Source organism: Rhamphochromis sp. 'chilingali', assembly GCF_963969265.1.
Source record: "Rhamphochromis sp. 'chilingali' genome assembly, chromosome: 7".
NCBI classification, from domain to species: Eukaryota; Metazoa; Chordata; class Actinopteri; order Cichliformes; family Cichlidae; genus Rhamphochromis; species Rhamphochromis sp. 'chilingali'.
In genome coordinates this window covers 36565441-36592892 of record NC_137934.1, presented here as the reverse complement: position 1 = coordinate 36592892, position 27452 = coordinate 36565441, and the positions used below count along the sequence as shown (strand labels likewise).

General features: G+C 41.1%; 1 protein-coding gene across 2 annotated transcripts in view; it reads right to left on the bottom strand.

The window, feature by feature from the left end:
• slc38a4 (solute carrier family 38 member 4) overlaps nt 1-26608 on the bottom strand; it is a 31697-nt gene extending 5089 nt beyond the window's left edge. The window contains exons 1-15 of one of the 2 annotated variants that reach the window (XM_080887073.1): nt 26464-26608; nt 13663-13912; nt 12966-13040; nt 12038-12076; nt 10905-10995; nt 10267-10382; nt 8748-8821; nt 8238-8330; nt 8010-8091; nt 7844-7926; nt 7341-7399; nt 6163-6423; nt 5232-5311; nt 4288-4388; nt 4008-4132 (exon numbers count right to left, since the gene is read on the bottom strand). In XM_080887073.1, the coding sequence (XP_080743199.1) occupies nt 4008-4132; nt 4288-4388; nt 5232-5311; nt 6163-6423; nt 7341-7399; nt 7844-7926; nt 8010-8091; nt 8238-8330; nt 8748-8821; nt 10267-10382; nt 10905-10995; nt 12038-12076; nt 12966-13040; nt 13663-13778 (1395 nt within the window). In that variant the 5' untranslated portion in view covers nt 13779-13912; nt 26464-26608. The remainder of the gene's footprint in view (nt 1-4007; nt 4133-4287; nt 4389-5231; nt 5312-6162; nt 6424-7340; nt 7400-7843; nt 7927-8009; nt 8092-8237; nt 8331-8747; nt 8822-10266; nt 10383-10904; nt 10996-12037; nt 12077-12965; nt 13041-13662; nt 13913-26463) is intronic. The other variant, XM_080887074.1, reaches the window with a different exon arrangement.
• Between the last annotated feature and the right edge of the window lie 844 nt (nt 26609-27452).

The following is a 27452-nucleotide window of genomic DNA, read 5'->3' as shown; positions in this document are numbered from 1 at the left end:
AAGGTCGCAGGTATCAGGTAAAACCTGAGGCCCCTTTAGCCCGTAAGCCTCTGGGAGAGAGGTCACAAAGAGCCCTGCTTACAGCGCCCATTCAAAACTGTTTGGGATTATCTCCCGCAGCGCAATGGAACTATGGGATTGCATCAGCCAGTGCAGAGAGGAGGGCGGGCTCAGCCCCGGGGGGGGGGGGGGGGGGGGGGAAGAGGAGGAGGAGGAGGCGTGTCTTTACGCCTTTTCTCTTTTTTTGTTGCTGCCAGCATGTGCTTTCTTCTCTGTGACAAACTAGTGGCTCACAGCACAGATAAAATGAACGATTCAAACCCAAGTTTCTCTCTTAGCCGTTTTAAAACAGCCCCTCCTCACTGCCCCAACCCATACCTTCACTTTACTCCCACCAGCGTAATTAGGACTGCTTGGAAAACTAGAGCCTGGACGCAGCATTTCACTCCAAAGCTTCAAGTTATTCAGCATCTGACTGTCATCTGGCACTATGACTCTTGGGAGTGCACCCTTTGATATCTGCGCACTCCTAACCTATCAGTATGGCCAGGCTTCGGTCAGTCCAAAACAAACCACAGATGAAGATCTAAGGTAATAAATAGGCAAGCATATGTGACTTTTTCTGAGCAAAGTTAAATGTGTGACTGACAAAACCAAGTGTGAACTGAAACTACAAGCAGCACAGTAAGGAAAGCCCCTTCTCGGATATACATATATACATATATATATATATATATATATATATATGTAAAAAAAAAGTGTTGCCTCGCTGTAGAACCACTGAAGCTTTACAAACCATGACTTCTTCTCTAGGCAAAAGGCTTTAATGCAGCCAAGCAAACCTAAGAAGAATATTTGTGAACCGTGCTCTCTAGCGGTGACACCGATCCTGATGGACAACAACTGCACTGTGTGAGGCACAGACTGCCCTGCCTTCCCAGAGGTTTACATACAGAACACGCTTTGTACTTCAGCAAGAACAACATTCGGGTGTTGAGGTTGTGTAATTTCTGTCTGGGTGGTGTTTGTCCCCTCCAGCATGACACCAGTGTCATCCTTTTAACCTAAATTCAATAGAAGACCCCTCAGGCTTGTTTGCCCTCGGCTCTTTTGGAAGCGTTTCAGCACATCTGGACTGAAATAACACAACTGTTTACAGAAGCACACTTAGGAGGAGCACACTTATTAAAAAGTAAGACATTCACACGCCTGGATTAATCACCAGAAATGACCACTCATGACACATTAAATATATTTAGCTTGAGTGGCTATCTGCAAATATTCACAGTCACATGTACATTACTAAAGCAGGAGCAGAGGAAGTAAAGAGAAACCAGCTGTAGCATACAAGACTTTACATACATGTATTTAAGCCAGAGCTACAAAAGGAACATTTTTATGTTGATGATAGTAAGTTATTACTGGCTGTAAGTGTTAATCAGCTCTCTTACAGCCGTCTTTTGTGGTTTCCATCTCCTGCTGGAGCCTGAGAACTGGAGCACGTCTGACTCCACATAAAACCCTTTCATTATATCCTGAATCCTGGCAAAGCCTTATGTGATGTGGCCTCTGTAAGCATCTATCCTTCACGTGACTGCACCGCCCTCTGCATGCACACACACACACACACACACACACACACACACACACACACACACACACACACACACACACACACACACACACACACACACACACACACACACACACACACACACACACTTTCAGGCTTGAACGTTTATCTGGACATTTATCTCCCACACATACAGTCTTGTCTCGTCTCTTATAGTCCTCTACAGGAGTCAAAGACAGCTGCAGATAAAGCTAAAGTTATTTTATTTTCCTACAAAATGAAGGTCAGGAGCATTCAAGACAAGATTCTCAAATGCCACACGGAAACTTGGCATAAGCGTTGCTGTGACTGAGCAGTTCTTTTGATCCGACGCCGTGCACGGATCTAGATCTAGCCAGTCTTCCGGCAGTGTTATGGCAACGGTGATTGTAGGAATAGTTATGGTCAGTTAATTAAAACCTCCCCAACTTTGTGTATTTTAATCAGAACGCTGTTAATCAACTTTCCCAGTCACTTCATTCACACTGTCACCAGTTAAAAGTACACCCAAGACTGACTAATGTTATGTGTCATGTCTTTACATGCAGGCATATTCAATCTAAAATCAGTTTGCAAAGCAGGATAACTAAAAGAAATCTCCTTGTAACAGCTTCAACGCTGATAAAACAGCCACGTGCACATTAGTTTTTTAACTCCAAGCCAAGGCTGCATAGCTGCCTTTTTCCTAATTCATCACAGCATCCCGTTTCAGTCTCGTGTTTCTCTGCTGCTATCAGTTTTCTATGTCCTCTGTCAAACTCTCTCTATTTCTCTTGAAGGACTCAGCTGGATATGTTTCACACAGTGACTAGACATGGATCATAAATACCCAGGATTACGTTTTTTGATATGATTTGAACATAATTTCACATATGGCCGCAATATTCAATTCAATTCAATGCAATGTATTTTATATAGTGCCAGATTTCAACAATAGTTGCCTCAGGCACTTTATATTGTAAGGTGAAGACCCTACAATAATACAATACGATAACACAATAATGCTAACAAAGTAAGTCCATTACACTGTCTTCCTCATTGACAGAGTGGGTACAGATGCATATTTCTTATCAACAAAACTACACAATTGGAGGACTGTGCGGTCCTGGCAGAGGTTTGTGTCTGTTTCTCTTCTCTAGCTCGTCTCACTGGCTCCACCTCTCTATCGCCCGGAAGGCAGCAGTTAGAGTCGGGGTTTTTCCACTGTCCACTCCGAGTCTGTAAACTTCCACTGCAGAGACTGAGGGGGCTGAAGGGATTCCCCTCTAACATAACAAAACACAACAAAGGAACTGAGGCGGAAGTGGCACTGTGCGGGCATAAGCTCCATCCATGCGTCTAAAATATAACAAAATGTGTAGGCTGTATGTAAGAGAGCACCGATGTACAGAAATGTGTCTGTATAAATGTGTGTGCGTGTGTGTGAGTGCGGTGTCGCAGTGTGTTTCCATAACATGCCATCACTTGCTGCATCATTCTCCATCAGCACTTTCCTCTGATTGAATGCTCCTGCCCCCTGGTGGCAGTCTGCTGTAACTTCAGGTATTTCCGAGAAGAATTCATGCCCCAGCTGCTCTTCTCTATATTAAACCCAGTTTAGATGTGTGTGTGTGTGTGTGTGTGTGTGTGTGTGTGTGTGTGTGTGTGTGTGTGTGTGTGTGTGTGCGTGAGTGCCTGGAAGCCAAAACGGGTCAGGAAACTTCCTCTGTCTAGCAGCCATTCTTGTTCTCCTCAAGTCAGATAAAGGTCAAGCTAAAATTAGTCCTTGACCATGTATGGACAGGCAAGTAAGAGGGGAAGCGTACGTGTGAATGAATGTGGCTTGTGAAGTTGTGGTGACTGGAAATCACACACATGCAGACTTTTGACTTCATGCTGAGAGAAAGAGCAACATAAACGGGTGTAAAAAAGAGTCGGGCCTCACTGCTGAAATCTTACAGTGTGTATGCCTTAATGTGATAAAAAAGTTTTGTTTTTTTAAAGAGCCTTCGTCTGTGCATTTGAGCTTTGAGGTGACGGCACAAGATGGAGCTCCAAACTGAACAGTGTGTTCTTTTTTACCAACGCCGGGAAAAAGCAGCTGTGTCCAGAAAATGACAAAAAAAACCCCCCAAAACATTCTGAATGACTGCAGTGAATACAAAACACAGTCTGTAAGCAGACTGACAGAGAGTGGCAGCAATGTTCAACATTTACAGGCGTGGTGTTTGTGCTCGTGTGCTCTGACGTAAATCAAATTAAACTGCTGCCTAAACGAGGCTCCAAATGATGAAGGCGAGTGATGAAAGAGGTTAGAAATAAGCTCTAGGCATGATATTTTACCATAAAGGCAACTTTTTCGGCTTCCAGAAGACAAGACAGAGACAGACTGTGTGTTTATGCAGGTTGTACTTACAGGGAAAAGCACGATGGGGACAGTAAGAGTGACAGCAGTGAGGACAGCCAAACGCACCAGCAGCAGCATCGTGTCAAACTTGTACACTTTAGTGAAAGTGTGCAGCAATTCTGCCTCCACGTTGTCTGTGATGCAGAGGGATAAAAGAGCAGTCCGTGAGAAATACTGAGACTGAAGAAATGGAAAAATAGGAATTCTAGCAGGACAAAAGAACGGAATGGCAGAACAAAACAAACAAAAACCAATCGTTTTTTTCTGTTGGTTAAACTGTTGCTTATACCATAAAAGGTGAGGTAGCCAAAAAGTGCCGACAGCATGTACATGATGAGCATCGCCAGGATGGACAGGTTAGAGACATTCTGCATTTTCTTCCGGCTCCGACTGTAGATGGCAAACACACAGACTTTTAGAGAGGTGACTTCACGATCGAAATATAAGGATTGGACAAAAGGGTGAACACAAAAGGAAGTGTCGAAAACAAACCACTTCCTGCAGAAGTAACACCATTATCACGCCACTTCTGCAGGAGGTGGTCTGTTAAAATTAGGTAGTGACCGACAGAACAAGATTGTAGACACAAGTGGCAGAAATGACTTTTCTCCAAAGGACTTGCCTCCCCCTTAGCGATTGGGTGCCAGTTGAGGTTGTTCGGGAAAGTGACGAGTACGCCTCCCGGACACCTCATATGTGAGGAGTTCCAGGCATTTCCTATTGGAAGGAGGCCCCTATTTCTCTCTAGTGTGTCCTCGGGAGATTATATCTCTTGACTGGCCTCAGAATGCCCTGGTGTTTCCTCGAATAAGGTGGAGGCGGTAGCTGGGAGCTAGCTCACAACTAGCACTTCCCAAATGACAGTATTACTGAAAAATGCTAATTAGAAATCCATGTTAAAGTCCCTGACAGCAGTGCACGAGGAGGTATCTGAAACCAGATGAATGTAAACAATACCAGCTCTGGCAGAGGTCCACTACTAGGAGGCATCCACTAATCCACATTAGGAGTACCCCACATAGACACCACAATTTTTGCCATGTCAGAATTACTAATCAACTTTTTTTTTTTGCTTTGAACACATCAAGAATATCGAGAACTAACTGTTTCTTCGCTTCCTCTCTCTTGGAAGACGTCATTGCAACGGGTCAGCATATGATGATTTAAATGTATGTATAAGATGTTTGATGGTTTTTCAGGATGTGATGATGTAAATGTAAGTAACATACTTACTCTTTAAGCTCGCTATAGATAGGCAGCACCTCAGGATGGCAGACGAAAGCAAAGGCCAGGATGGGAACAGTGTACGCAGTCTAAGGAAGGATGAAAAAAGTACGGAAACGAGCCATTAACATGATGTAATATATATGAGAAGTATTCTTCTACTGGGTAAAGTAGCTGTAAAACAGAAATGCCTGCTGATATAGCCTCAGGAGAAAAGAGAGGAGGGAGAGCACTAAAAAACCTTTTCCTCAGCATTTAAGACTTCTGATGCACTGGACAGTTGAACACAGCAGTGCTGCACTGCTGTCTGCTCAGGTCATAAAAACTGGTATGCATAAAAAGACACGGAATATGTTTCCTTTCTTTGTCTCCAATCAAAGCATGACATGCAGACAATACAATGACCTTTACTTCTACCAGCTGCTACTTTTGAACGGTCTCATTTTTCTACTTAAATTATGTGAAAGGTATCATCGTGAAATTTTATTTGTAAGAGCTGTTATTACACAAAGTTTGGATTTGGATTAACTCGCTTTTATGAAGTATAATGCCACATTTAAAATGTGTACCCTGATTTATGATTATATTTGCCCACAGATTAAACAAAACATTTGTCACTCAAAGGCCGAAAACACAGCACCAAAGATGTCAAACATGTCTTGGCTTGGCATACTGGTGTCTTGTCTATTCCACCCCTACAGCCCCATGATACATTGTGTACATGTTTTCAAGACTTTACCCCAGCAACAAGATTATCTTCAACTTTACTAAAGTCTTGGAGTGTCTAATTAATTGGGAACTGATCAATGGTGAATATTTGCACATGTACAATGACAAACCCAACAGTTCTCCATTTCAGAAGCTAAAACCTCTTAAAATAACAAATAAGCAATGGACTGTGAAGGCAATCAAAGGTTCTGCACCAGTACAACGAACTAACCTGTGAGTTGAAGACAAAGTATTTCGGCGTGCACATCTCCTCAACGTCTGAGTGAGGTTCAGAGTGTATTCCCGTGGAGTGCTGGGTATCGTGGCTGCCAATGATTGCTGGGGAAATGTCAGCGTGGGAGAAATCCATCTGTATAGACTTGTTTTGCAAGGCGTAGAGCCCTGGCATGTCCGAGCCATTTATGCTGAGATTGGATGAGTGGCCATGGAGGAAAGGCAGAGGGCAGGGTAGCTGGGTTTTTTTGTATATTATCTGAAAAAGATTGACATGAAGTCTGACTGTGCTCTTCAAAGTAGAATTGTCACATATTGTATGCTAACGTACTAGCTAACAGTTTTTATTACGACATCCAAAAGATACGGAGCAACATTAGCATCTCAGCAACTTAGTGATTTCAAACTCCTTTTAGCTCTTTTCTAGTTTCCTTCAACTCCATAGAAAAATAAACTGGCAACTTAGTTGCTAAATAATTGACTGAGTTCTCCAGTTAGCAGCTAAAATTATCTGTTTTTTGATGCTGCGGAGGTAGCACATGCTGGGTTTATCAAGACTGTTCACTGAAGCAGGCTCCTTTACCAAAGAAGGTGCACGTGAGGAGTGACAGTGAATCAAGAGTTTAATATTGTTAAAAAATGTCATCTTTGTAATTTGCATTTAGTGTAATTTTGTCATACTACCTAGCAAGAAAATGCCAAAAGATACCATTATAGCGTCAACCATACTGAAGGGTTAAAACAAATAATTTAAGGACGGTTGTTTTACTGCTTAGTTGAGGTGTGAGGCTGTATCTTAGGTTTTAGTTGCACCTTCTTCAAGAATAAGAAGTTGCAACTAAAATTTATTAAAACGTGGTAACAAAAAAATTATTTGACCCTTTTCCCTACCACTTTTGTTCTTTTAGGCAACAAGTTGAGTGTTGACCTGGGAAAGTAAATATGAAAAGAAAGAAAAATCTACTTCCTCCGTTAGTAGTCCTGACACTGGCAAATCGGAAATCTGAGTAACTGGCAACAGGCCGTAACACAGAAACTATTAGCTGAAAGATGCTAACATACCCCAAGTGACAAACACCTACGTACAGATGGTTTATGTTCATACTGATCTCTTGACATACAATTCTTAATCACATTATTATTAGCACATATTACGATTGCTCACACTCAACTTACCACACCTAGGAAGAAAACCATGCAAGAGAGGGAAAAACCACTGGTGTAGCCCAGGTAGCCTAAAAAAGAAACGAGAAAACAAAAAGTGAGTTCCTTTCTTACTCTGAACCTAGATAGCTGTTTTTAATGCATTTTGATGCCTTTTCTATTATATGTGTCACTCTTGCTTGTCAGCCCTATTAAAGAAACGCACCAACCAAGTGTGATCTGAGCAGAAACAAATTTAAATAGTGACAGATGCAAAAAACCCCACCATCATCATCATCAACAAATTCAGTTCTAACATAAAGAATTTATCCCGTCTGCTGCTTTATACAGCTGTCTGTATGTTTTACAGACAGCTGCAAGAACATGGAGGCACTGAGGAATTTGGCGAGACATAGCAGGAAGCGAACTTTAGAAACTTTAGTGAAACTGGAAGTCAGTCTGTGGTGGGAGCAAGTGGATAAAGTTTACAAAACATGTGAAGGAGAAAATATGACGGTTTTCACTTGTGTTCCTACCCAGATTTTTGAGGAGGGATAAAGGCAGAATGATTCCGACGGACACAAACAGCACCAGGTAATTTCCATTTAGGTACCATTCACTGCAAACACAACACAAGGTTAGACCACAAGAGATGGCACACGAACATTAGTTTGCTTCATCTTTAGAGGAGCCCATTCTCACCCAGAGTTTTCTTCTAAGTGCAGGAATGCGCGGATCACTTCTGGCAACTCATACTTCACTATAAAGAGGTAGCTGGACATCGCTGCAAGAGGACAACAAGGGCAACTTCAGGTTTCATGCAAACTACAAATACTTCTTTAGAGGTGCACATTACAGATATTATTGTAGCTCCAGTAATGCAATTAAAAACACATATGTTTCATTGAAATACACTGATTTAGGGCCTACCTCCAATGTTCTGCATGATTATTGATCCAAATGCAGCCATTTTTCCGGGCCAGCCAAATGCCCTCTCTCCAAGCTTCTCATAGATGAGGGATCCTGCCAGAACAGAGAGAGTGACTAAGGATACCAGCCTTAACTAGACAATCAGGTGTATGTTACACAGTCTCTTTTGCAATTCTTACTTAGCCCCTTCTTTGTAAAAAAAAAAAAGTTATCTTTGCAATAACTACTTCATTCTCATTTCTTCAAATGCCTTTAGGTAAGGGTGTGGAGATTTCCAACGAAAGTTGGCATAACAGCAATTACTTTTTTGTGCTGTTACAATCACTTGTCCGAGCATTTTCTCATGCGTCATACTCCTCCCTGTGACCTACAGTAACCTCCCAATTAAATACTGTATATAAAATGTTATCATCTGTGGAAACATACACTTGTAATCCCTTAATCAGCAGTCATAACATTTAACGTCGTAACATTTAAAAATGTTTAAAGGTCTAAAGAGCAAATACCAACCTCCTTCCTTAGCAGTCACAAGGAGCAGGTGTACAGAGTATAAGGAGAGAATGGCTATAGCGATGAGGAGGACTCTGCGCAGCGAGAGAGAGAGAGAGGTGTAGAAGTATGAAAAACTGGTACTGTGTAACTGAGTATCTACCCCTTGCTGTTAAAAAAAACGTAATGACATTTGAAGCTGCTCTGGCTCATGTTTGTGTTCGGTGGGGGGGGATTCTGTCCTTTCAAAATGACTTTGGCATGGTTGTAGCATGACTAATGTCTGTGTCACGTAAATGCTACAAATACATCCATTGCTGCATTCTTCAAATACCATACTGTGTGTCAGCAGTGAGATTATGACGGAAGAGGGACAAAGTTGTACAGCTTCCTGTAGTTATTTCACACCCCCAGCTAGTTCTCATTTTTAGGCTCTGGACTGCAGCCATGTGCGTGGACAGTGGATGACAGAGGGAGTTGCGGTGGGTACACTGGGGGCATTTAGGGGGTGTTGGATAATGGAAGTCATCCACAGTCCAATAATGCATATGCATGGGACCAGATTGGTGAGGGAACTGACCACTGAAGCTCAGATGTCCCCGTGGGGAACAGGTGCCCCCTAATCCGAGTGGTACGTGACCACAGTCTATATCTAAAAGAGTCATAAAAATCATTTTTACTTTGTCAGTGCAACAATTAATAATCAGACACTCTGATTTCCAAACAAATTAGTGACATTCCCTTCAGCCTTAGCTGTACCATAATTATCACACTATTATACCATACAAAAGATTCCAAAATGCTGAATTGTCATGGTTGTTGTGGTAACACGCGATTGTCACCTTTTCTAACAAAAAGTGAAAAGAACTTTCTGCCATCATTTGGTATAAGTTAGTTAGTACACACACTAAACACTCCACCTAGTGACGCAGCAGAAAATCTTTGTCTTTCCTGCCCAACCCATAATTCTGTCATCTTAAACTCCACTACAATAAATTCTAAGAAGACATGAATTAATCTGTGGAGAACAATGCAATGCTAACCGGTGTTTATTTTAGGTCTCTTTTCAGGACTGTAAGGAGGGGTGACACTGACAGGGAGCTCTAACAAGCTTCAGCTTATAATTGCATTAGTTATTATTAATCCATGTATTTTGTGCTGTCTCCCTCCCCTCGATCTAAACTGGTCGTGGCACATGGTTGCCCCTCTCTGAGACTGGTTCTGCCGAAGGTTTCTTTCTGTTAAAAGGGAGTTTTTACTTTCCACTGTTGCCAGGGTCTTGCACATAGGAGGTGGTCTGATTGTTGGGGGTTTCTCTGCTTTATTTTAGGGTCTTTACCTTACAATATAAAGTGCATTGAGGTTATTGTTGTTGTCATTTTGTAATTTGATAAGTAAGTTGAACTGAAATTTAATAATCTTTCAAAGTATATCCTGTGGAGCAATCATTGTTTTTGGCATTTATAACCAAATTAACACCTAATCTCTATCAAACATGTAACACAATGCACTATATATCCGCTAGTCCAAACATACTTACGTAAAGAGAATGATGCCAGTGTTTGCCATGGCAAAGGACAGGCCCAGGATGCCGCTGCCCATAATGGCGTTGCTCAAGTTGAAGACGGACATGCCGAATGAGGCGTGGCCAGGATGCTGCCCAAAGTCAAAAGAAAAGACAAGAGCTTTTTAAGGTAAAACTACCTTCAGTTGAGTGATGAACTATTGATATTTACTACATGAATCATTAATGTTAGCATCATATGCGCCCTGTTTTAGAAAAAGAAAGAGCTAAACATTTGGCATAGTAAGCCACCTACAGACAGATAGAAGCTTTAGGAGACAAGCTGCAGTTCTTCTGCACTATTCTTATGGTTTTGACCTCACTCTCCTACAGCATCTCATAACTGCTAACAACTTAGAGACTGTGGTCTGCCATGTGGTCTAATTTAAAATAATGAGCAGTGAACTGAACACATGAAAAATTGATGTAGAACAGTAAGTGCGTCTGTGTGTATAATTAATACTTTTCATTTACTTGAATTATGAAGACAGGATGATGAATTGTTGACATGTGCATATGCATTATATGGTGAGTAAAACCAAATATAAAAATAATATAACAGATTATATTGGGAGTCAAAAGGAGATACATAGTTGATGTGACTAAATCCTTACATATTCTTCTTCATATGTCTTCTTCTTTGGTATACCGTTTGACAGAAACCTGTGGCTCTCTCCATCGTCATTATCATCCCCATTAAATTGGCTGTCAACATTGAGAAAGATACACGTTAGGACAAACACAGTGAGAGGTTCACTTCAAATGTGTATCAACTTTCAGTGCTATATTTTATGATGTAACCGCCTGTCATCAAATGCAGTCTTTGTGCGTAAGTGCAAGCGTGAGTGCAAGCAATAAGATGCTCAACTGTTTATATGGTTATACCGATCTACACTGCTCTCAACCCAGAGACTTCCTCTGAAGTAGAACCAAGTTCAAATGAGTGATGAAATATGTAGATTTTCTTTTGCAAATTATTAGTGTTAGCATTCAGTGTACCTTGACTTGACAATGTGCAGGAAACAAAAAGACATTGGTGCCACTTATAAAAGATTTGTTAGACACAAGAAAAACAATCTACCAACACATAGTCCTCCATCCAGGACTATGGTCATCCATAAACTGACTGTGAAAAAGATATACATTAGCACATGCAGTCTCTGTATCAACTTTATGTGCTACAATTTACTGTTAACTACCTAAATCTGTAGCCGTAGTCTTTACGTTTAAGTGCGAGTGTAAATGCAAGCAACAGAAAAGAAGCTGGACTGGTTATGCTGGTTATCTGACGACATTTGTGTGTGTCAGGGTTTTAAATGTAAACGTAAAAATTGTAACTGCACCTCTTTACACCTATGCCTTTCTTCATTTGTTCTTAAAAACGCATCAACTCTAACAACTCAGTTTTTTTTTAAAAACTAGCTACCCGCTGTGGCAAGGGAGCAGCAGAAAGTAGCTAGCTGGACTGAAACACCTTCCCAATTCAATAACCACCAGTGTGCCTCACCCTGATAAACACATTATTTACATGCAATTAATCTGCCGCCTTAAAGCCAAAAGATAGACATGCCAAATGAGGAGTAACTTCGCAAGTGCAAGCACAAGTGCAGGGAGCAGAAAAGGTACTGGACTATCTATGTTGGTTATTTGTCATGAATCTGAACCTTCTGTAAAAGATTTGTCAGACACAAGGAAAAATCCACCCTCCCATAGTCCTGTGCTAGTTTTATAAAGTTCTTATTATCACCTTTGTCCTTCTCCGTCTTCATTATCATCCATAAATTGACTGTGAGGATTGAGAAAGATATATATTAGCACATGCAAACACAGCTAATGGTTAATGTCACATATGAATCAACTTTCTGCCCCACAATTTGCTTTTAACCACTTGCCATCAGCTGTAGTCTTTATGTTAAAATGCAAGTGTCAGTGGAAGCAACAGAAAAGAAGTTGGACACCAACCTATGCCCAGAAAGAAAAGAATGGACAAGAATCTGTAATAATCTGTATAAACCAACCTAAAATGAGTAATAAAATATGTTTATATTTATTCTATGACTCATTAGTGTTTGCCAAGTCTGCTAGTCTTAGTGGATGCTATGTGCAAGCAAACCAAAGCCTGGTACTGCTGGTGGTGAAAGATTCACCAGTAGAAGGAAAAACTATTTATTATCATACTTTTTCCTCCTTCGTATCTCATTTGGAAGGAACATATCATCCATGTTATATTCACTGGCAGAATAGAGAAAGCAACAGAATGTTTGTATGTATTATTGTAGGGTCTTCTATAAAATTGAATTGAATTGAAAGTTATACGTTGGGACATGCAAATGTAGCTAATGGTTCAGTTCAAATATACGTCAACTGTGGCACATCTTTTTTGTAACCAGCTGCCAATAGCTGTTGTAGTGTTTATGTTTAACTGCAAGTCTTAAGTGCAAGCAAAAGAAAATAAAGTAGAGTCTATAGCTTTTGTCAAGCGGTTGTCCTCAAACACACCAACCTTCACCAGACAAAGACTTTTATTTATTTCATTAGTGTTAGCTTTAAGTTTACACTGTCAATGTGCAGCAAACCAAAGGCTTTGGTGCTGTTGGTGAAAGATTTGTCAGAGAGATTGAAAATCCAGCTTCCCATAGACATGTGTTAGTAATATAGAGTATTTATTATCATACTTCTGCCTCTTTGGTATCCCATTTGTCAGGAACACATTGCTTTCTCCATCGTCATTATCATCCACATTATACTGACTGATAGGATTGAAAAAGATATGCATTAGGACACAAACACAGTGGTTCAGTTCAAATGTATATCAACTTTCTGTGCTATGTTTAACTTTTCTTTTTTTTTAGCAAACTGCTAACAGATGTAATCTTTATGTCTATATGCAAGTGCCAGTACAAGCAACAGAAAAGAAGCTGAACTGGTTATGCCACTTGTCTGAGGTCATTTGTGTGTCCACGTCTCAACTATATATGGAAGCTATGTGTAAAAAGATTCACTGTGCTGCTTCAGACTAAAACATATGCAATTTATTCTTAGAAACAGATCAAACATCCCAAGCAGGTGTCCTGAAGTGATGCAAACACAGAGAGTCATTCATTGAAAACATTACCGTGTTACGATTTATGATTTAATCACCTTTCTGTGCAACGAGCAGAGAAGAAGCTGTCTACGCTGATTATTTGACACCAATTTACAACTTCTGTCATTTATTCTGACGCACCAATGCACACCAATTTATACCCAATCATGGTAAAGCAGGAGTTCAAAGATCCGCTTGTGATTAGATTGCCATAACCAGAGGCTTGCCCACAAAAATCCAGCCTTCTCTAGTCTACTGATATTAAGAAAGACATCACAGTCACTGACCTGCTCATGGTGGCCTTCTCACAGTCGGTGGGCTCTGTGAGTTGTTCATCAAGGCTGTCGTCGTCAGCCACTGTGGAGACTTTCCTCAGTTCCATGCGTTCCACAATTCCCGGCATAGTGGTACAGAGAGGAGGACCAGAGGCAGAGAAATGTACCTTTCTAGGATTTTCAGGGTTTAGACTTCACTGGCACAGGATACAAGAACCTTGTCAATCACCTCAGCTATATCTTGTTACCGTTGAGAAAAGTCCTGAAACAATAAAGGAAAAACAAGACAAAGTTTCAGTAACAGAATTGGCTTTTTGTCTGTTTATATGTTGCTTTCCTTTTTTTGCTGGTCTTAAACTGTTCCAAGAACTGGAATAACTGATTACAGGGGCTGTCAGTGGTTTTATTATCTGCCCTTATCAGGTTTTTGGCCATGATGAGGAAGGCACACAGAAAGCCTTTTTGGCAGAAAGCCCTGAAGGCAAACTTCAACTTAAACATGGTTAACCATGATGTTTAACCTTTAACTATCCAAGTACTTTATGGCAGAAAGGGTTTCTTGTAGAAAGCCCCGGGGGAAGACCACTCCCACAAGAATAAAAAAATCCTTTAAGGTAAAAATGGAGCCCTCTACTCTGGAAACCATTTCCTGGAACTGAGGGGCTTCCTAAGAGATTATATGTGCCTTGGCACTTGTTACGCAGCTTCACCTGTACCAGGAAGGGTGACTTTGTGTTAATTTTATTGCCTTTTACATTTCACACAGGCTCAATTAGTTGTGTTAATGACTAAAGTTATTTGTATCTCTTGTCTCTTTAGGAAGATATCACAACCAAGTGCTGACGTACATAATGACTGCTGAGCGGAGTCGAGTCAGCTCCAGTGACGTGAAACTAGGTCATGGATATAGCATGTCCGTGGGGTCGTCGGACCACCATCAGCTGTGCCCTTGATAATGCATGAGCTGGTTTACACAACTTAACCCTTAACATCAAAGAAAAGAAATGACACTCCACTTAGGGGCACCGCCTTCAATTTCTGTAGTGTTTAAGTTATGTAAGAAGGAGCTCAACACACTGAAAGAAGACAACGTGATTATAAACGAAAATAGCAGCAACGTGATTTACAGTGCTGTTTCCCCCCTCACACAAAGAGCTCTTTGACTGAGTTGGAAGAAAAGAGCCTAAGGGCGACTCACTAATGAAAAACTAATGCAACGTGTACAGGACCAGCCAGAGCCGTGACACCGATGAACCCATGAGAAAGGACACTTCTGACATCCTCTTTTGTTTCACGGCACTCGCAGCAGTAATGATGTGGTGTAATGCATTGAGAAGAACAAATATGTTAATGTAAAGTTAAAGGAACAGCTCGGCAAACCACATTTACCTATTCACACAGCTCTTTCTTCTGCCATGAACTTAACATACACTAATGCAGACCTTCCCAAAGTATGGGGCCCGCCCCCTAGGGGGGGCGCAGAGCCATGGCAGGGGGGGCACGGGATGAAAAGGGGGGAAAAAAACAAAACGCTTGGACACTGCTAGCACGGGCGCCTACAGAAACGCAAAGCAGGAGATGAAGCATCGCTGAATGTGTTTCCAAACCAACTTCATTCTAAGCCAAAGACTAGAAAATATGGTGAAGCATATCTTCCCTTTGGCTTCACCTGCACAAGTGCCGAGGTAGGTCTCTCCTGCAGAATTGGTTTTCCCTTTGTTGGGAGCAGCACTGGGCTGTTTAAATCACGGACAAACAGTATCCCACATTCGTGATTTTTAGTTCACAAACACTTCCTGTAATGACTAACTAGATATGGACAGGTCTTTATTCTACCTTGATTACCTTTATGCATAATGATAGCTTTGCTTCTTTGCACTGAATCAAACAGTGTTTCTCTCTGTTTAAAAAGGTCTTATGTTTTAAACCAATCATTGGGTTTTTCATGCAAATTTCTGATAATGCCACAATACGACAACAACTGTAACATCAACGATGAACAAAAACCTTCCCACAACCACCTGGTGATGATCAAGTGGAGCAGTAAAAACATAGTTGAGCTACCATCCATCCGCAAGTGGTCAGTCTTAAGGACAGCTGATAGAAATACAAAGACCTGCAACTTAAGCAACAGCTTTTAAAGAGGGAAGCGGTTGAGCCACTTCAAAGTGTAAACAAGCGTTTGCAGTCAAAACTTGAGCTCTTTTAGATACACTACCAGGGGTGTTCAATGTCCTGGCCGATGCAGTTGAGACCTTCTTTCACAAAAACTTATTGTTACTGACAGGTTGTTGTACTTTCTGTGAAGTAAAGCCATAATAGTTTTGAGCCAACAGAGATTAGGTGGCTGTGTCATCGTTAAAAGCCACATCACACACGCCGCTACACCTAATCTCTCAAAGTCCTTGTCTGCCGTGCTGTTAGAGGGAAATGGAGACTGGGGTTCGCTCTCTGCAGCCAAGAGGATTAACCTGTCAAGCTGGGTTAAAATGATGTGTTGATACAACCATTACTTATAGAAACCCACATTAAGTACTTCCCACCATCGGTAAAATTAATCTTTATAGGTTGCTGGAATTTGTTCATTTCTTTTCCAAACCCGACCCATCTATCTCACTCCTGAGGCCAAAACATTTTTAAAGACTCCAGAGACAACACACAGTTCATACAATATGCATTTAAAGATTTTGACTTGGTTCTTTCAACATGTTTCAAGGCAAATCACACAGCAGCAGTCATTTTAAGTTTCTTCTCATATATAGAATGTCTGCTATAGTGATATAGACTGTATGCAGTCATGTTAAGATAAGATATTGGTCTTATCTAAAGTGTTTGGCAAAAAAGGAAAAGAAGCCAGGCTTAAAAAAATACAGTAATTTGTAAATTTAGAATGAGAGCCCTTTACCTATTTAGTCTGAAACCATTCGCCTTCAGTGTACACACAAGCTGTTGCATCAGCCACGGTCTACAAGTCTTGGCACGAGCAAACACACCCCTTTATAGCTAAGTGAGTGAAGTCAATGCTTTAAACTGCTACGTGTTACACAGAAAATTCCTTGAAAGCAAACATTACACGTGTTTCTGTTTTACCCCCCACTCAACATTTGCACAACAGAGGTCCTACCTGCTGTGCATGGCATGGCTCACTTTTTCAAGAAAAAAAATCCCCCTAAACAAACAAGCTCACTTACTGAAAGGTTTCTTAAAGCGGTTCTAGGAAGGTTCCTTGTTTGTCCTCCCTTTTTGAATGAATAGATTTGAAGAAAAACAGACAGAAGAGAGACGAGTGGATGGGTGAGGTGCTCTGGCCCTTTTGTGACTCAGGTAAGACAGGAAGCTTTTAAAAGAGAGGAAGGAGGGCCTCTGTCAGCCAATCAGGATGCGCAGTTTGCTCAGACTCCTCCTTTTTTGATCAGTCATAAGCGGGGTCGTAACCCTGATAGCTCACTCCCAATCTCCACCAACACCACCCACTTGGTATGCATACATGTATATACACATCTGACTCAACAAATATAATCGAGGAGAGCACACGGAGAATAAACTATATACACTCACTGAAGGACGGATAGAGCTACACTGTAACGTGGCCAGTTTGATCATCGGCATCGGACTGAAGATACCAGCGTGCACCAACTCCTAAATACCCTCAGCAGCTTCAAGACACGACCACATGAGAGGACACATGACCACTTATAAATGGACCTAAATCATACAGATCAAACACAGGTGGTCTGTATGATTTAGGTTACAGAAAACTGCTGTCTGGACTGGTCTCTGACACACACACACACACACACACACACACACACACACACACACACACACACACACAAAATTGCTTGCACATGCAGCAGGCACACAGATGCCCAGACACAGACATACTGTAGGCGACTGTCAGTGTTTTCAGTAGTAGGCCGTGCCACAGGCTGACCAATCAGATGGCTCACTGTCTGGATGTCGGCGTGCCCAAGGTCATGTTTGTGTCAGAGATGGGTTTTTTTTTACTTTGTAATGCAGTTCAAATAGAAGAAAACACACACATGTACAAATCACTTAAGGTAAAAAGACACTATTTTCTTCCTCAGAACATCGGGCACTGAGCTTGTAAATGCTGAACATGAAAAGATATGTTTTAAATATAGACTCCAAATGCTGAACTGCTACAAAGTCTTCGTTTATACGATACTTTACTGTGTTTTAATGTTTAAATAAAATCAGAAAATTTACTTGAGCCCACACGAGCCATTATTAGTCCGCATACTTGGCTGCAAATAAGGACTAGCTGCTGTCCAGTTTGTAGTGAAACTGTGAAAAGTATAACCTAAAATGGGAAACGGGGACAGTTTGCTTTTGAAATATGTCACCTGCAGCTCTGCACAACTTTATCTCTTATCGTCTCAACTTTTTACCATCTCTGTTGCACTTTTTCACGTTTCACTACCACTCGTCTAGTAGTTAGCAAGGCGAGCACAACCTGACAAATCTTGAGCAATGTGTGTGTGAGATCATGTGAGAAACTTCAAAATGTACCAGAGCAAGAAAGCAGTAATAATAATTTCACTTTAAATGCAAGTAAAATCAAATTCATCCCAAAAGTTTGACACAAAGAAGAAAAATGATGAAGCAGAAAAATGCACAGGAGAGACAATTTCTGTGAAAGCTAAACTGTGTGTGTGTGTGTGTGTGTGTGTGTGTGTGTGTGGGGGGGGGGGGGGGGGTGTCTTCACACACATGCTCGGCTAATCACCTGTGACTAAGCATCAACCCCGAGATTCGGGGGTTGGGAAAGAAACTTCTGAGCCGAGCTGAAAAGCAACTACCAACCAAAGTGTCTGAGGTCAGAGTTTGAGGTCACATGATTAGCACTGCAAACAAAACAAAGACTTGAAGTATCCGTCGGAGGCAAAGACACGTGCTGGCTTCAGCCAATCCATTCAATGATCTGTATCTGCCTCAGTTCCAGCCTACAACTAAAAAAACATAAACCCAAAGGACCAGTCCACCAACTTTGCTCATTTAAAATGAAGGTTTTTAGTAAGAAATATGTGGCTGAAAATATTGCAAAGTTGCTACAAGCATCTACAAATACAGATATTTATCCTTTTTTGAATCTTCCGATTCTTCTTTCTTTTAGGTGTTTTTTTGAGTAATAATAATAAGTTTCAATCCTGGAATTGAAACTTCACTTATTTACTGATAGGTTTGTACAGAACAGGGTGTAAGAGTTCATGTTCTCAGTTCTCTTCTCACTGGGTTCAGTAAAGGTTGATCATTGCTCACGCTGATATCTCTACCCACATTTTGAGCCATTAGCATGTCCCCAGTCAATGTTTTGGGAACACTTTGTCATTTAACTGGCAGAGCCCACCTACTGCTGGTGTTTGCCACCACACTCTGGCTATTCTTAAAGTTTGCTAAAGTGATTGCCTAAATAAGAGCTGAGGTAATCATGTGGTTCTTCCAGATTAGAGAGTACACGTTGTTACTCTCCCGCTTTAACTGCATGTCTGTAGCGGGAGAATAACAAAGTATGTTGAAATCAGGTGGCTGACAAGAGGCCACGAGGGACGTTTCCATCATGGATCGAGGGTTTATTAACCTCCCATTTTGACCAAAACATCGTTGGCACCATCAACTTTAACTTCTCTGTATATCTTTATTGTTAGTGAAGCCCAAACCTCTCAACTCGATGTGACTGGGTGCAAATACCAAACAACTTGCAAGTAAATCATTAGTTGTCCTCTGTCAGCATGTGTTTCTAAGTAAGTGCTATGTACATCATATGATACTTAGCAATTATATTTGTGGAGATCCCTTCACGATAATCTCAAAAATATTCAATAACACATACATTAAAAATATAAGCTTAATTCAAATGACTAAAGTTACTTTCAACATTTTTTTGTAAACATTCTAAAAGTTAGTGCAAAGTTGTTCTGGCGTGCTTACGTCAAAAAGAAGTCACACACGTCACAGTAGCTGCAAATTGCAACCACATTCCTCCACCTGAAACCACAAATTCAATTTAATGAGGCAGTTTGGATGTACAACGGTAGCTGTTAAGGAGAAGTTGAACCAGCTGGTTCATACCTGACACCAGTAGCCTGCCAGCCTCTCTTGGGCTTTAAACAATTAAAATGAACAAAAAGTTATCAGTCAGCAGAAATGGCCGCTAGTTGTTTGCAGGTCAACAGAATGAGTCACTAAGAATCAAACTGTTCTTCTTATGATGCACTTTGCTTTAAAAATTGTGCTACAACCGGCCACAAAACTTCCTGTTAAGAAGCAATTGGGTACCCTGCCACTAGGTGAAGGTAAAGCAATATTCTGGGTAACAGATTAAATAACAAACTGTATGGTGTCATAGAGAGGCGTGAGGCAGGGTACACCCTGGACAGATCGCCAGTCTGTCACAGGGCCACAGGGTGGTAGACATAGTTTATAGAAATCGACATAAATATGGGCCTCATTGTATGTTTACATGCAGCAAACTCTATTTACCTGCATGCATGCATCAATGCTCAACTACTACACTCAGTCAGACACTGACCACCTCCATTGAGTGCATAATAAAAAATTAGAATGCAAGATTTTGCTCAATCAAATAAACATCCATGTAGGAAAGGAGATTTTCATACCTTAATTTTCATTAAGTTATCGTTTAATTATGGTTTACCTGCACATCAGCAACATGCACCAGACAAAAATGCATAAAATGCTGAAACAAAGGTGACTTTGAAAGCTGGATTAGATCACGTAGCCTAAAATACATGCATACAGTTATCTGACAACCTTTTGATATGGTTCCTAAGTACAGTTAACTTGACTTACTAAGTTACCCTGTGAAATGATGTAATACTAATACTAACACTGGACTAATATGGCACACTTTGGAGATGTCAAAAATGAGTATACTCAATATTTGTTAAATTAGATGTTACTGTTATAAAATCAGTATCATATGACACTTTTATAAGGTGTTACTATTCATAAATGCTAGAAACTAGCCATTTTAACCTATTGGTCGGAGGTTGCTAAGTAACACGATGACACCCGATGAACAAACGCCACATTCCAACCAGAAATATCACCAAGACCTAGAAGAACAGTGTTACTACCTCGGACAATCCCTGCTTTCTAAAACTCGTGAAACTTTTAAAGCACAAAACAGTTTTGCTAACCTTAGGTTTGCTTACACTTTCCAGTCATTTCACAATTGCCAAAACATGAAACCCTATGATAGATGGATGAACAATAAAGTGTTATCTCTAAAGTCTTATCTGTGAAGAGCCATACAGCCAAGACTGGAATCCCCAACGAGAGATCTTGCTATGATTGCAACTCGTTTTGTAAACAGTCTGAATATGTACTGATAACAGATAAGGACAGCTGAAGCTCACGGAGCTAAAAGTTCTTTTTCATGAGCGCAAAAAATACCAAACTGTCCATTAAACCAGTGAAGTCCATCTGCCTCTGCTGCCTAAGAACAGTGACAGAAATCAAAGCGTTCTGAATCTGCAAAGAATTATGACAGCCTAACCATAGCTACTGGTGAGGCGTGTCATCTGTGGATGGCTTAACATTCACTTGTGTCCCTGCAGCAAGAACTATAACCACATATGAGAGAGTGTGACAGAGGCACGCATGCTCCTTCAGATCATCCAGTTTGTCATTGTTTGCATTTGGGACGAATCATCATGTGTGACATGTGGACGACAACTCCCTCCTCCCTTCTGTAAATTTCCCTTGCTGTTGCGCTGGAATCGAATATCACGTTTTCACATGTTGAGAGCATATGAACAGACTATCCTGGAAGGCTGCGTTCATGCTATTCATATCTAGTTTGAAACTGCTACCATATGGAAGGGTTAGGAATCTATTTCTTGATTTTGATGTTCCATAGAGAAGTTTGATTTTTAATGTTCTGCTTCTGTAGGGTAAAGTAAGCACAGAGGACTGAGTGTTCCCAGAAAAGGTGTGGTGGCTGGTAACTATTTTTTCAACCTCAGTCCTGAGGTATTCCCTCTAGTCTGGAACAAATAATCACATACAACGACTCTCCTGAATAAGGGCAACTTTATACTACATCCAAAGTGCTAGGTTAGCTGGTTAGATAATTCCTCTCAACTGTTTTCCAACATTTTCTGTTCATTTCCCGTTATCGTTTCACAGCGACGGGCTAGATGTGTGAAGGTAAAGAAGAAGACGGGGTTTGAACGCACCTCTGTCATTTCATGCGATCACTGTGACGTATGTGGCCACTGAAAACAACTGCAAACACTTTTTGACGTAGCCAAACCGCACATGGTGTGACCTATTTCTAACATAATATGGAACGGCCCTTATTGCCTGTGACATTTAAGATACCAGTTTGCGTCCACTGTTAGGCGACAGCAGTGTCGGAAGTGAAGGAATGAATCGTTTCATTTATTCAAAAGAAACTGTTACATAAAGATGGAGATTTCTATGACGAATATCAAACAAGTAACACACAAAAAACAACCAAAAAAAAAGCCCATATTGACAAAAAACTTTGACCTTAGACCTAAAGTAAACACCATATTGACCTTTTGGAATAAACCTGGTGTGTCCAAACCTGTTTGTGAACCCTGGAGACTTTCTCTCTCTGTCCATCTTATCAGTTAATATTGATTTGCCAGCTCATGTCTGCTAATAGTGACGACAGCATTTTGTTTTGTAACAATGTGTAATTCTTCACAAGCTCAAGGTTTCACCCTTGACTCTAGCTGGAGGTGTGGATGATGACTTCAGAAGGGGCTAATGGGCCAGAGAAGGGTTTTTGTTTCCTGTTACGTCAAAGGCTCAGTTCTCGGTGTCTTCAGTTTCAGTTTGATTAAAATTAAGCTAAAAGACTAAAACCAGTTCCATCTGTGGTCTTTTCCACCATGAAAAATAACCCGTGGGTGTAATTTGAGAGCTTGGAGCCAGTAACTTTTGTTAGGTCACCTGTATAAAGACGTCACTACCTGATGCACAGAGGAGACAGACTGTTCTCTCAGTAGGAGAACACATTTACAAAATAACCTGCTTCTTTTCATGTTTCTCTAGTTGGCACCATTTTGAACTCTGGATATCTTCATCACGCCATAGTAAGAACTTTCCACATAACAGTCTGCATTTTAAGTTCACTTTAACACAGAACTACTCTGGCTGCTTATGTAAAGCTGACACCTTTGTCCCTAGTAGCTTTATAAAGTGTAATTGAAGCATACAATATTGAATTAGGAGAAACAGAAAAAGAGTCTTTACACTACACAAGCATGAATTCAGGTCACTTTAATTACATTAACTGGGTCTAAGGAAGGAATTGTAGAAGAAAAATGGAGAATATTTTAGTAACCATCAACCCGGTGTTCTCTGATTATTCAGAGGTGCTATGTGGGATATTTAGAGCTACAATCATATCAAGTGCTCTGCACTAATCTCTTGCTAAGGCACTGACTCATAGTTCTGATTCCTGGCAGACAGATAAAAGAAGAAAATATTTAAATATATTACCTCTCTCATGCACAGTGTTGCCTACATGAAACTCGTGTTTACCTTTGCAGGGACTTGCTAACATTAGGTAAACTCAGAGTTACTCTGGGTAAATTATAAATGCTACATTTTTAGGAAAGGCAGAAGTATCTTGGGAAGTCTGTATATTGTCCTTTCTTCAGAGGTTTTAGATGAGAATATTCTAAAACTCTCAAGTCTGCAGGACAAATATGAAGGCAGAGTAAGCATGGGGAGACAGATAGCCTAGCTAAGCCCCCAGTCACACAGGCCTATAGCCAGGTTGTTAACTGCAAGGAAACCACTGATCATGAGGGGAAAATGTACATTCCCCAACAAGTTGCGAGTGGTTGAGAGCAGTCAATGTGATATCACTTGCCCCATTCACACAGGCCTTGAGAGCTGGCAGTCACCTGTCCTGCTGTGTATTCTGCGAATGCTTAGCAAGTGGTTGCACTGTCACTACCATGAAATTGCGTTGCAAAGACGTGTGCAACTATGGATAACAATTAAGGAGGTTTTTGAAGCAGTACTCTTTTTATGACCTGTTTCACCTGGTGAAAGCTAGCAAACTCCAGCAATCACTTGTCAAACGGTCGGGAAATACATGGGTCGACAGGTCTCCAGGGCTATGTGACTGACACCTGATATGCTTGCTAGCTGAAAAAAATAGTTTACGAGTTTCTATCACTCCCTCTCTTTGCCTTCTTTTCCTTTTGTGGTTTTCTCCTTGACATTTACCCCAGGTGTACCACAATCAGTCAACTGAGGAAACTACAAAAAAACAAAACAAAAAAACCTAATCAGGAATCACACCTTATTCCCTCCACAGGAGTTTTTAAAGTGCTCAAGCAGTTGTGTTGGCAAACATCCCACAGTGCTTAGAGGACACTGAACCCCTGCAGCTGACCCCTGACCACCCTGTTGGCGAGAAAAAGAAAAGGGGTAAATTCCTTCCAAGGTTCTGCTAAGTTTTACATTAGAAAAAAGCTGGATTACTGCATACAGGCAGGTGGTTACCTCAGTGAACAGCCCAGGTTTGTGAATTATGCAATCATTCAGTTCACACATTATACAGTGTATTTACCTTTTCACATTCGCATTGAATGTGCCGACAGCATTCTGGAAAACTGCCAGTTGCTTCTGTGCTTTGTGGCACTGGCTCAATGCATCTTTGTATGATATCCATTCCTTTGAAACTGACACGGCATCTGGCTTGTGGATCATTTGCTCATACTCCAAGTTAGATCAGCCAGTGCAGGCAATATTTCAGCTCCCAGCTGCGCAGCAGGATCTGACCTACATGTGTCATTCAGGTATCCATGGGGTCAGTGAGGAGTAAGGCTTCACGAGCTCCAAGCTCTAACATGTGCAGGAATTTCCTTCCCACCTTTATCTTGGAAAAGCAGTTAAAATAACTGTAATGGCTGCTTTCACAGAGACCTTTACAGTCAGCTGGTGTAAGACTGAAAGGCACTGCACGGATATTAAACATGGAGGTTAGTTTAACCAGCGTGCAGCTGGTGAAATATTTGGAAACTGCTCAGTTGGTACGTGATCCACAAAACCTTTTCCAAGCTGGAAACACGCTTATGTTATGCTTCTACAATCCTTTGACTCTGACCATACTCTTTAAAAAAATTACAGTTTAGGAAGTTGTCAAACTTCATTAAAGTGCACTTCTGCTCAAGAGCTGGAATGACCCACTGCCATTGAGGCAATGGGTCATTTCAAATTTCTTATAAACTTAGGTTACACATTTACTCTGTAGTAATTATTAAAGCTGCAGCAAGGTAATAACTTCTCTTCAATAACTGATAGCCATTATGTCTCCACACAGTCTTTACGACACGAGTGTGTACCACTGCCACCACCACATTCCTCAAAGAAAACACGCCCACATCTAGAAACTTAAATATCCATGTAGGTGGAGTCATACTCAGACCTCTATTATGCAAGTAGGTTGAAAAGAAAAATCTAGGCCTTGGTTTGAAAGTGTACGGTCACTGAGTAGCAACTGGGTATTTTTAGCTTCCAGAATGGCAGTGACAGAACCTTAAGTCACCACTTGAATACGCCCAAGCCTGCAGATTCTCCAGGCTCAATCTAAGTCTTTGTTTTCAGTCCTGTGCTGTCACCTGGCTGTCTGCCACTAAGACCAGTGTTCTCCAATTTCAAACCAAAAGACGCTCAAGAGAGTAAAGTGGAAAGTGAAAAGCATCCCATTATAAAAACCTCACTCTTTACAATCTGTAATCTATTATGATGCCCACAGTCAAAAAAAATGATCTTCCAGGTGGTAACTGAGGGGCACACCATGACAGACAAAGAAAAAGAAAAAAAAAACAAAAAGCGTGGACATGAAATCTCGTCAAAATAAACTGAGATTAACCATATAAGCATCTCCATCAAAGCATGGGGACAGTATGAGCTTGTGATTGCAGTCGTAACATATCTATTAGTCCTCAGAGGGCTTCCTCAAGCCACGCTCCGCGTGCCTCGCTCCGCTGTTACATAAACCACGATCCTTTCTTTCTTTAAGCATCTTCTCCAGCTGCTCACCGCTTCAAAAATCATTACTGGAATTGTATTATATACAGAGAGACTTTATGAGTCACAGAAACTATGGAAAGTGAAAAAAAGCAGGGAAATGTTAAATAAAAAGCGAGATGAAAATTGGAAACGTTATTAGCCGCCTTTGTGTAGCTTTTTTCCTGCGGTTTCAGTGAACGCGGAAAAGCATGCAAAACACACACAAGCTCCACGCAAAATCCACGTTTGCTGCATGCGATCAACTGGTGGCTCGAGAAACCCTTTTGTTAAGACAATAAATGCTCACACCAAAAAAAAAAAAAGAAAGAAAAAAGCGCAATTTTCTCTTATAAATAAAGACACGTTTGGCGCTGTTTATTGACTTCAGGCACCACCCTGCAGGAAGCCTCCGCACACAGACGCTCCTTATCTAAAGACACGCTTTACTGTAGAAAGAAACCCGATAAAAACAAACAAAAAACAAACAAACGAATAAGCATGCATGCAAACCCAAATAAACCCGCGCACAAGTGAGCTCTCTGTCATTATTATTATTTATGATTTGACTTACATGTTCTAATTTTAGTCATTAAACCTCACCACACTGCTTACCAGGCGGGGGGAAGCCCTCCGAGTCAAACTGCCCGCTTCCAGAGTATCAGAAAGGGAGGGTAATGATTAGGCAGCTAATCACAAGAAGGATGGAAAAAAAAAAAAACTTAAAGTAAAGAGCAGATGTTAATGGAAATGTCGGGGTCTTACCTACTGTGTAAGAGCGGCGCAGGAGGAAGCGGACTACTGGAAACGAGCGCTTCAGACCCTTCCCATTTAACAAGCAAGGACACTGAATGGAAATTTCCATCTGCCATGTGATGATAGCAACTCTTTAAGCGTCGTGTTACACCCACCGCTGCTGGGGGCTCCTTCTTCTCCCAATTACCTCATTTGATTTGAGGATACACTTAAACAGCCCAGAGCTCAGAAAGTGACGGTCTGAGTGGAGTCGCTCAGTCAGTCTTTTACCAGTTTTTCCACCTGAAACAGGCGTTGTAGTCTTAGCCATTTATAATGAGTGTCCAATTTTATGTTTGGGCAGTGTTTAGGATAAATACAGGTTTAATGACAGGGAGTCGTTGTTTACATTCTGGCTGACCACATTGTTGGAGAAAAACAGCTTCACGCTGCCAGTTCAGTGCAATTCACTGCTTTTAAAGCGAGCAGGACCTGGAACGGACTTATCATTTGGGCGTTCCTGTGGTGGTGGCCAAGTTTGAGGAAGCTGCAGTTTACTGTCGCCTTTATTTGCCATGCATTTATTATCCATTGTATTATTTTACTGCCTTGCATTAACTACTTTCCCCCCAAAAGGAATAAATATTACACAAATACACATTAAATCTTAGTGTCGTGAGTTTTAACAGCAGGCATAGAAATCTAAGCCTTTGTGGGATGGATTCAGCAAGGTGTTGGAAATATTGCTGGCAGATTTTGGTGTGACAGCATTACAGAGTTGCTGCAGATCTATCAGTTACACGTTCATGGTGCGACTCTCCCGTGTAACATCCCAAAAGTGCTCTATTAAATTGGGATCTGGTGACTGTGACACTGGTTAGTGCACGTTAGAACAGTGGTCCCCAACCTTTTTTGCGCCACGGACCGGTTTATGCCCGACAATATTTTCACGGACCGGCCTTTAAGGTGTCGCTGATAAATACAACAAAATAAAACTAGTACCGGTACCGAAAAAAAGA